This window comes from Tenrec ecaudatus, chromosome 1 (assembly GCF_050624435.1).
Source record: "Tenrec ecaudatus isolate mTenEca1 chromosome 1, mTenEca1.hap1, whole genome shotgun sequence".
NCBI lineage: Eukaryota > Metazoa > Chordata > Mammalia > Afrosoricida > Tenrecidae > Tenrec > Tenrec ecaudatus.
In genome coordinates this window covers 293370253-293380673 of record NC_134530.1, presented here as the reverse complement: position 1 = coordinate 293380673, position 10421 = coordinate 293370253, and the positions used below count along the sequence as shown (strand labels likewise).

General features: G+C 60.2%; 1 protein-coding gene across 1 annotated transcript; it reads right to left on the bottom strand.

Annotated features, from left to right (window-relative positions):
• Window positions 1-203: 203 nt before the first annotated feature.
• Window positions 204-10274, bottom strand: LOC142440816 (cytosolic phospholipase A2 beta-like). The gene is given in 20 exon segments (XM_075543034.1): window positions 204-631; window positions 748-934; window positions 2448-2614; window positions 2938-3117; window positions 3275-3379; window positions 3515-3652; window positions 3902-4019; window positions 4143-4365; window positions 4651-4787; window positions 5535-5670; window positions 6326-6363; window positions 6589-6672; window positions 6777-6907; window positions 7192-7246; window positions 7838-7880; window positions 8084-8124; window positions 8571-8702; window positions 8794-8930; window positions 9167-9239; window positions 10266-10274. Coding segments are annotated over 20 exon segments (2337 nt in total). The 3' UTR covers window positions 204-428.
• Between the last annotated feature and the right edge of the window lie 147 nt (window positions 10275-10421).

Below are 10421 nucleotides of genomic sequence, written 5' to 3'. Positions count from 1 at the left end.
CGGGGGAGCCTGGGACTCTCCCTCCAGTACCAGCACTCTACACCGGGCCCAGCCACCCAGAACCCCAACCCCACCCCATTTGCACCCCAGCTGCCACAGCACCTCTGCACCCCACCTCTCCCGGTGCTTGGAGAAGAGGCCCACTGTGGCCTGCTCCAGGGCCCAGGGCCCAGGACCAGAGCAGCTGCTGAGCTGTGGCAAGCCCGCAGTCACAGCTTCGGTTCACAGTGCAGATGGCCCTCTGAGGTGCTGTCAGCTCCTGCCCCGTCTGGGGTACCAGGGCATACACCCAAGGCTAGGAAGGGTGCCGCAGGGGCCAACCAGGCCCTCCGAGGCCCCAGAACACTGGTGGATGGCTCTCTGAGGCTGAGGCATGGCGGGGCAGAGCTGCAGCGCTGTCCCTCCATGGCGTCACTTGGGGCGGGCTGTCAGCGCTGCCTCCTCCTCCGCACGGCCTCGCGCAGGGCAGCCATCAGCGGCTCCTGGTTGTTGCAGATGTTGTAGTGGGCCAGGCCCAGAAGCTTGTCCAAGTCCTCCTGGCTATAGGTCACTTTCGAGTAGTGGTAGGGGGAGTCAGACGGAGACAGGTTCACCCGGCCGGCCTCCTGCTCCTCAGGCGTCCTAGGGACCCCTGTGCAGAGAGAACACATCTTGGGCATGGAGGGGCAGGGTGCTGGGGTGGAGGGCGGGTCTGCTGGGTCGGGGAAGCTGGGACACCAGGAAGGGGGTGGCGGCGAGCTGGCTCACCAGGGGCCGAGTGGTCCCGGAAGGAGTAGTTGACCAGGGGGAAGTGCAGAATGATTGGGGCCTCAGGCCGGCCGGGGTCGGAGAACTTGTGGCACTCCCGAGGCTGGCGCTCCTCCTCGGGGCTGGGAGAGATGGGCGGGAACGGGATGCCCTGCTCTTGGCACATGCGGCCCACCAGCTGCAGCTGCTGCAGGGGCACAGAGGGCAGGAGAGGGCTAGCCTCGGGCTCCCTTGGTCCTGGACACTGACGTCACACAGGACCAAGCATCAGTCGGAGTGGACAGCCGTGCCGCAGCCCCTCAGAGCTCCACCAAACGGACTGTAGCCATCGCTGAGGCCAGCCATGAAGGGCACACACCTCTCACTAAATTAACACAGAAACTAAACGCTGGGGTGTCGACGGTCTGCAACCAGCTGGGGTGCAGGTGCAGCCAACCAGATTCACCATCACATCATCTCCCCATTGCGGAGAATGCCCCCTGAAGGAGCGTGAATGAAACCCCAGTTCTTTTCACAGGGAGCACTGGTGGTGAAGCAGTTATGTGCTGGACGAGGTTCTGCAGGGTCAGCACTGGGAAACCACCCGCTGCTCCATGGAGAGAGGGCCGAGCACCACGTTCCTGAACTTGTGCCTCCACGTTGGTAGCCACAGACTCTCCCTTAACAGCCATGCTGCCTTCAAGTGAGCACATGGCTGGTCTGATCTCCCTACAGAGGCAGACATCCTCTGGCTCTCTCTTCCTGCTGTCGCCCAGCCCCCCTCTCAGCTTCCCCCAATGCAGCTGTTAGGTTTCCTCACTTGTGAGCTCAGGACGTTACTGTTGATCCCACCCACCTTGTGGCGTATGTAACTACTGAATATGCATGTCTTAAGGCTACCTGTAACTACCCCAAGATAATACAGATCCTCTCTCTTCCCCCACTTCCACGTGGTCCATCAAGAGGAGCTGAGGTGAGCATGCTATCATAAAACGTGCCTGACTCCTTTATTGTACTCTCGCTCCCCTATCTCTCCTAGCCTCTATGACTTTACTAGACCTTTACTATTTTATCGCCATACAATTGTGTCTACTGACCCATTGGTTGTTAGAGGCTGGTTTCCTGTGACAAACTGCTCCGTGGGCATTTTTACTCCCGTAAGCATTTCGATCTCGGAAACACACCAAGGGGGACCCGGTGAGTCAGCATGGACTCCATGGTGGGGATCCTGGTTTGGTTCTTTTGACATGGTGTGGTGGTTAGATATTATGTCCACTTGGACCTGCGTGAAAGTGCAGGGGTGGAGTCCCACCTGTCACTCAGGTGGAAGCCTGGTGATCCCTCCTTGGAAGGAAGGAGAGATGCTATGAGCCTCTTCCTCCTCGCTGGGATTCTGTCTCCAGGGACGGCCCCATGGGGCCACCAGCCTGGAGAGCCGCCGACTCGGCCGTGTTCACGCCAGCCTGGACATTATCTGCCTGCAGCTACAAAGAGGCTGAGGAAGGTTCTGACTAGCATGGTCTTGAATCGCACTGGGCTGGGATGCCTTGCTGATCTAAAATGATTTCTTGATCTAAAGCTCTTTCTTTTTACACAGAGGAGTGTTGCTGCTCAGCCCATAGCATGTGGGTCCCTATCTCGTAGGGTTGGGAGGAAGCCAGCAAGGCACACACTGTGAAGCCGCCCTAGCATCCTCGGGTGCCACTCATCAGCTCCCCCACCAGAAAGGCGGCATTTAAATTGTAGTCCAGTGACAGGATGAGGTCCATGTCCCGGGTGGGCTGCAGGAGGGGCGGGCAGCTGGTGTTGACAAAGTAGCCCACGTCCAGCAGGCACAGGCGGGGCTCCCCAGGGGTAAGCTGGTTAGGGTGTCCATCCAGTTTGGTGTCTGGAGAGGTGGGCAGGGTGGGAGGGCAGCCTTGAGCACGGGTGCTGAGGACACCACGCTTGCTCCCCTGGTCAGTGGCAGTCACTGGCTGCTCCTGGAAAAAGACTCCGCCCTCAGGCCCCACCCACCTGGCCCCAGCCCTGAAGCAACCTCCAGCCCAAGCTGAAGGAGAAGGCAGGAAACTCTACTCCCCACATCCCGTGGTGCCACACATGGAAGGCCTGGAGCCAAGGGGTGAGGTGAGGGGCCCAGGAGGGGCCTGGAGCCAAGGCCCACAGCTCTGGGAAGACATCAGGGGGCTGGACCCCGGTGGGAGAAGCTACCTTTCCAGGAGGAGAAGTGAGGGTGCTGGAAATAGTCTTTGTGGAACTGGAGACCACGCAGAAAGTTGTGGGTGGCCTGGGCAAGCGGGCGCCACGTCAGGAGGCCAGAGAACAACTCCCTGATCCTCCCAGCCAGGCTGGGTGGCACTTCCATCTTCAGCACTGGGACCTGCTCCTTGTCTGCACAGCCAGGGAGTGGGGCGTGGGTGCTAGCCCAGTCTGAGGGCAGTGACCCCGGAGAGGGAAAGAGCTGAGACCAGTGCCCCCACCTCCACACACACAGAGCTGGGAGTCACATGCCCACCTCCAGCACCAGCCCCGGAGCCTGGGCACCTACCCAAGCTGGTCAGGGTCTGAGCCCAGCGATCCCAGAACGGACTGGGCTCCGAGGACCAGTATTAGCTGTCTTGGAGGCTGGCTGCATATAGGTTGGTCCAGATACCTGGGAGCGCAGATACAAGCGGACGAGATCCCCCATTCCTGTCACAGCCTGACCCTTCCCTGCTGCCCGCCTCAGTGATGGGGCTCCCCCAGAAACATCCTCCCCTCCCCCATTCTCTCTCCAAGACCCCCTCACCTTCCAGGAAGCAGATGCGGGACTCAGGCATCCTCTTCATCAGCCGCCCCATGAAGAACTCGGAGCCGAAGAGCTCGGAGGGGATGAAGGCACCTTACTTGGAGAAACCGAGCTCGTAGGGGGAGAAATCACACCACTCTGCGGTGGGAAGGGACCGCTGTTGGCCACCACCCTCCTGCCCACCCGAACCCACGCAGGGCAGCCACAAAGGACGGGGCGACTCCCCTCCAGTCCAAGTGACTCTGGGGTCATGGGTGTCTGGATTCACTCGGGTCCCGGACCAGAGTGTAAGGAGAAGGGCATGAAAAACTGCCTCCCCACACCATCCCAACCACCCCTTCCCCGACCCCTGGCCGCCCGGGGCCTCAACCAGCTGCCTCGACCTGCCTCCAAATTCGAAGGTGGACAGGCCGTGCCCCTTAGTGTTGAGGGCATAGTACATGGGGAGAGGTTTCTGGCCGTGCCTCAGAGCCTGTCGCTGCTCCGAGAGCTTGTGGTCATCAGGCTGTAGGGAGATACCTCCGTGTAAAACCATTGCTGCCTGGTCTCTGGAGATCTCCCCTCGCCCTGCTACCCAGCAGGGCTGCCTCCAGGTCTAGGCCCTTCCCTGTGGGCCGCCCTTCTGTACCCAATCATGTCGCATGGCCTCATTGATGAGGGCCCAGAGGTTCTTGAAGCAGGCCGGGTGTCCCAGGTGAGCACGCTCCTCCAGCTCCTGGTCGTACCATTGCAGCTGGCTGGGAGCTAACATGCCCAGCTTGTTCTTGGTCACCTGCGTCTTCAGCAGTACGGTGGCGCCCCCCATGTCCTTCTGCAACCACTCTGGATCCTTGTAGAGGTTTTCTAAGGTCCTAGGCAAAGCCAGAGGTCGGGGGCAGACAGGTACCTCTAAGAGTCCCCCGAGACCTCACACCCCTTCGGACCTTCTCTCCCAGGGCAGCAGCCCGCAGGTGCCTTCCAGCTCCATGGAGACAGCCGAAGCCCATGGGGCACCTTGGGCATATCGCACCTGCCACCTGCCTCCTCGCAGACCTTCCAATGTAGTCATGGAGGCCAAGGGGGCACTGGAGAAGCCTTACCACAGGCACCCCTGCCTCTGCCCACTCACCCCCAGATCCCACACTCAGCCTGCTCACCAAGTGGAACCCGAGGCCCCTGTGATGTAGAAGAAGCAGTCCAAGAGGCCCAGCTCCCTGAGGCCGGTCAGCTGCCCATACAGGGAAGTCATTGCCCGGACCCCTCCACCAGTAGCCATGATTGCCACCACTGGGACCTGGAAGGGCAGAGTACAGCTGGGCTCAAGGGAGGCCCTGCGGGGACTTCCAGTTGGTGGAGGGGAGGTCAGGGTGCGCCGGGCAGTAAAAACCACAGGAGGAGAACACAGCAAGTCAAGTGGCCACTCAGTCCCCTGCCCCTGGCCCCACCACCAAGTTAGCGTAGGTCAGAGTCTGGTGGGGACCCATGGAGCGGGTCTGAGTCAGAGCAGCTGAGGAGAGTCATGTCAGGATAACCTCCTTCAGCAGGGTGGGTCCTTTCGGGTTTTGAAAACTCCAGGGAGCGTACAGGCCACAGGCCTTATCTCCCCATCCCCAGCCTGGGGAGTACGGCGGTCACTTCTTAAAAGACGCAGGCTCACCACAAGACCCCCAAATCAGCGCCCCTCTCCCTTTGCAAGGAGCTCATTTCCTTAGGAGCCAGCCCAACCAGAAGAGAGGCCTGGCCAGATGTCCACCGAGTTGTCTGAGAGGCCCAGTCTTAAAAGCAGCTCCAGGACAAGGGCCAACGCCCAGAGAAGGGTAGCTACCCCTGGTGGGGCCCGTGGTTCTGACACTGCTCAGCCGCATCGGGCCCAAGATAACATCAAGAAAGCTCCGGGAAGTACAAGGGGGGTAGGTGGGCAGACGAGAGGCAAACACAAGTCCGCCTTACAACCAACCCTGGTCGGGCAATGGAAGTGTGGAGGCCCACTCAGCTCAACCCTCGGCCTGAGACCCCCACACTCCTGCCCAGCCCGACAGACCTCGTCCTCCTGTAGGTCTCCCTCCAGCTGCAGGGCCTGCTGCAGGGCCTTGGCCACCACCTGCTTCCTCCTGCTCAGGAAGGCCTGCTCCTCAGCACACAGCTCGAAGCCCAGGCGCACGGCCAGCTCCCCTGGTCTGGGGGTGGGGTGGGGGGATGGACGGACAGTGAGGCAGTGCTCATCCTCATCAGAAAAGAGGACACTGGGCCCATCTCCCTGCAAGATCCACGTCCATCTCTTCTCTCCCTTCAGGCTGTGTGCTGAAGCTTGGAGAGTGAGGGGGGGATGGTGGGCCCAGAGCCACACCAACACGCCCGGCATGACAGCAAGGCCAGCCGGCAGATGAGGGTGTCCCTGTGGCCAAAACGGCCCTGAGTCTCAGCTTCTCCCTCCCCTGCAACGCTGGACCAGGGCTACACTGGGGAGGGGGCACGGAGGCTGAGAAGGAACAAAGGTCTTTAAGTTGGGGCTGCTTATGCTCCTAGACACCGAGGGCCAGCAAAAGTTCTTGAAGGCCCAGCTACGTTGCTTCCATCCAAAAGGTTGCTTCCTTCTGGTCTTTGTGCTCCTCAAACCAGGCGTGTTACTCTCCTCAGCCCCCACCTCTCTCCCACCCAGTGAGGCCACACGCAGACTACAAGGCTGAGGAAGGACCCTCTCTGCTCTGAGCACCTTCCCAAGACTGGGAGCTCCCTGCTGCAGCCACCCGCTTGCTTCCGGTCCTCCAGGCCACCCAGCTGCACGTAGTGCCCTCCCTCCACCGGCTGCTCTCCCCCAGCCCAGCCTCTCACATGTCTTCTTTTCTCAGCTCCACCTTCATCAGAGGCTCCTGCAAACCAGCAAAACACCACTCAGAAAGGCTGGCACCTCCACCCCAACTCCGGCCCTGGGATGTACCAGCCATCTCCACAGGGATGCACCCCCACAGCCCAGCCCAGGGGCTTGGCCCAAAAGAAAAGGGAGAGAAGGAGTCACCCCCTGCCCCCACCCCCGCACTGGCCTGAGGCCCTGTCCCACCCCCACATCAAGGTCTCTTCCTCTGAGTGAAGAGTACCTGGGACGTAGGGAAGACCAGCCTCACGAGCTGGTCTGATGGCAGGGCCCTGAGTGGCACCTTCAGTTGCTCCTGGGGGGCGTTCTGCAAGGGGACCAAAACTGTACACTTACCCGAGTCTCAGAGCAGGGGTACCACCCGGCCCTGTGGGCCTGAAGTCCAGGGGGTCAGTGAGGGGGGCACCCTACCTGCAGGTGGATACTCAGCTCCTGCTCCCAGCAGGTGGGGAAGTGGAAACGGAAGGAGTCGCTGCCTACGGTGGCCTCCTGAGATCCCTCGTAGGACCTGGGGACCACAAGCTGAACTTTTCCCTTTGACTCTGGAGAAAGGAACCGAGGTAGGGGTGGGAGGGGGTTCCCTGCCCGTGAGGTATCTCCCGCCCCTGTGGCTGGCAGAGGCTGGGAGGAGTTACCCCCAGCCCAGCCCCCTCGGAGCAGGGTCATGGGAAAAGACCAGGTCCTGGTAAGCCCGGGCAGTTTCACCCCCAGCCCCTAGCCTACGGAGGCTAAAGGTGGCTGGCAGCTTCTTCCAGGATGGGCAGCTGAGGAAGGGGGAAGACATAGGCTGAGGGCCAGGGCTGTCCTGGTGACCTGGGAGACTCACCCTTCTGGTCCCCAGCCTCCTCCAGCCGCACATGCAAGCGGGAAAGCTCACGGGCCTGTGTTGGGAAAAGAAGATTCATATGCCGCCCCTCCCACGCAAGGATACCTCACCACTACCCTTTCCCCTACAGCCCGCGGTTCCTGCTCCTCAGTCCCATGTCCTCTGGAAATCATAGCTCCTCCCACATTGCTCTTTCCTGGTCCAGACAGACTTGCAGCCAGGAGGGCAGGTGAGCAGATGGCGTGAGGGAGGGTGTGTCACTCACCACTACAATCCCAAAGCACTACTATGATCCCAAATCACTACTATGATCCCAAATCACTACTATGATCCCAAAGCACTACTATGATCACAAAGCACTACTATGATCACAAAGCACTACTATGATCCCAAATCACTACTATGATCACAAAGCACTACTATGATCACAAAGCACTACTATGACCCCAAAGCACTACTATGATCCCAAATCACTACTATGATCCCAACACTACTATGATTACACAGCACTACTATGATCACAAAGCACTACCATGATCCCGAATTCGTACCATGATCCTAAGTCACCATTACCTTCCCAAATCACCACTGTGATCCCGAATCACTACTATGATCCTGAATCAATCACTACAATGATCTGACTCACCACTAGGACACCGTTGCTGGTGAGCTGCTCCGCACAGTCTGACCTGGGAAAAGCCATGAGCGGGGGTCAGGTTCTTGCCCCCAAGGAAGCCTAGGCAGTCCTTCCAACCACAGAGGGTCCCCGGGGAAGGACACCAGCCCTGAGCGCACGAGGCTCTCTCCTTCCAGAAGGGACAGATTTGACCCAGAGTCCCTCTCCCTACCTCGCAACCCCCAACTCCCCTGACCCCCGCAACCCCCAACTCACACACTCTGCAGGCGGAATTCAACGTCGAACCGCTCCCCACCCTGAAAAAGCAAGTTATAAAGGTAAGACGTGTGTATGTATGTGGGCATGCATGTGAGTGGTTGTGTGCACATGTGAGTGTGTGTGCATGTGTATCCACATGGCTGTGCATGTGTGAGTGTGACAGTGGTTGAGTGCGTGTGCTTGCGTGTGAGTGTACCTGTGTATGTGTGTGAGGCTGCGTGTGGGTGTGAATGTGAGTGTGTGTGTCAGTGTGGGTATGTGCAGATTCCAACCCAGACGCCAGCCAGGGGTGCCAATGCGGGGAGGGCTGCTGTCCATAATGTGGCACCGAGGAGGGGGCCGCTCCTCGGGAAGCAGGTCCTGGTTGACACTCGGGCACCAGGTAAACCTGACCTCATGGTCTGTAAACAAGTTCTTTGAAGAGGGGCATTTAAGCAGCATCCCGTTGGTGGTACCGAGGGTGGCCGCCCATGTGGATTCTTGCCTGCGGGCTCAGCAAGAAGCTCTGGCGCCAGAACTCCCCAGGCAGCAGAGTGCCCACGTCAAACAGCACTGACAGCACGGGGTCGTCGCTGGTCAGCAGGTCCTGGTCAAAGACTTTCAGCTCCACGATGTTCTGGAAGGGGAGCAGCGGGACAGGGCCATGGGGTGGGGGTGGGGTGGGGGTGGCGCTGGGGGTACGCAGGGCTGGGCTGAGGCAGGCCCACCTTGATCTGGCTGTGCACCCGGAAGTGGAAGCTCTGGTTCCAGACAGGGTTTCTGCAGTTGTTGACCGTGCGCGTCTGGAGCCGGTGGTTGCAGGCCGTGGGCAGCCACAGGGTCACATAGAAGTCAGGGTGGGTCACTTGGAGGAGAAGAAATGAGGGCCAATTCTCCCCCAAGCCAGCCACACAGAGTCTACCACCAGAGGGATCCCTGGGGACGCACCGAACCCCACCCTCCATCACCAGCCCTTGCCTGTCCCTCTTTGCAGCCCCTCCTCCCAGGACCTCGCAGGCCCAGCCCTCCTGCCACCTCCCACCGTCCCAGCCCTGCTCCAATTGCAACCTCAGTTCCCTTCTCCTCTCTCAGTCAACTCACCCAAGTCCCTGGCAGGCAGGCTGTGGGCCTGCAGCACACGAATGGTGAGCAGGCAGGTCCCGGGCAACTTGGCCTGCAGAGCAGCGGGTAGGGGACAAGCTTGCTGTGGGATGACATGACCAAAGGCCGCAGGTGATGGAAGGGAGTTTGGGGCACCTGTGAGGGCTCACCCTGCACCAACAGGGCCAAGGCCACCCAGAACCCCGAGTCTAGAAGAGACAGGGAACGTCCATAGGAACTTACACAATGCCCATGACAGGTCTGTCCCAAGGGCTATCCATACATTAACTCAGCCGACTACTACGCTGCCTCACAAGGAGGCGGAGGCATGGAGAGGTGACCCAGCAACTGGCCGGAGACCCAGAAGCAGGATCGCTGTGCTCTCCGCTTCCCTCTCCTGGAACCAGCAGGCTCCCATCTTGCCACCTGTCTGCCCCAGCCCATGCCCTCGCTTACAAAGCTCTGGGTGGGCATACAGAAGGGCATGGAGGGAGCGGCCTGCTAGGACTAAGCTCCTGTTTGCTCACTCGCTCCTCCCTGTGCATCCCACCCCTGGTCAGGGGGCAGTTCTGGAAGCCACCTCTGTGCTGGGGCAGGTGGGAGGTTACCAGGCCAGGCAGCCCATGGGCGCCAAGCCCTGCGCCCTCCAGGTTCTCCGAGGGCAGAGGAACAAAGGACCCCAGGACTCCATCCCAAACCACCCCGGGCTCTGGGCTGAAGCCCTGCCAGGTGTGCTGGGGCCAGGGAGCATGTGTCAGCACACCCTTTCACTGGCCTCCCAGCTGCCATTGGAAGTCCCAGCTGCATGCGCCCAGGGGTTCCTGGCAGAGGAAGAACCCGGGAAAGTCACCCATCTCATCAGTCTCAGGCCCCGACAGCCCAGGCAACTGACTCAGAGGGAGCAGGGGAGCAGCCAGCAGCCTCTCCCTGCCTAGAAGCTCTGTGGATCCCCAGCCCAGCCATGCCCCTACCCAAAGCTGGCAAACATGCCCCCTACACCTGAAGACCACCGCGGCCACAGCCCTCCAGAGAAAGCATTAGCCAGGACTCAGGTGGGGAGTAAGAGTCAGAGTGGGCTCCAGTGCCACGCCAGTCTTACCAGAGCCATGATGCTTGGGGTCCCAGGCGGGGCGAGCAAAGGCAGCAGTAGCCACTGGGCCGAGGACTGTGGGGTTTTAAGCCAAAATCCAAGTATGTCCCAACTGGCCTCCCTTGCCCCTCCCACCTGCATCTTCAGCTCCGCCCAAGCCCCACA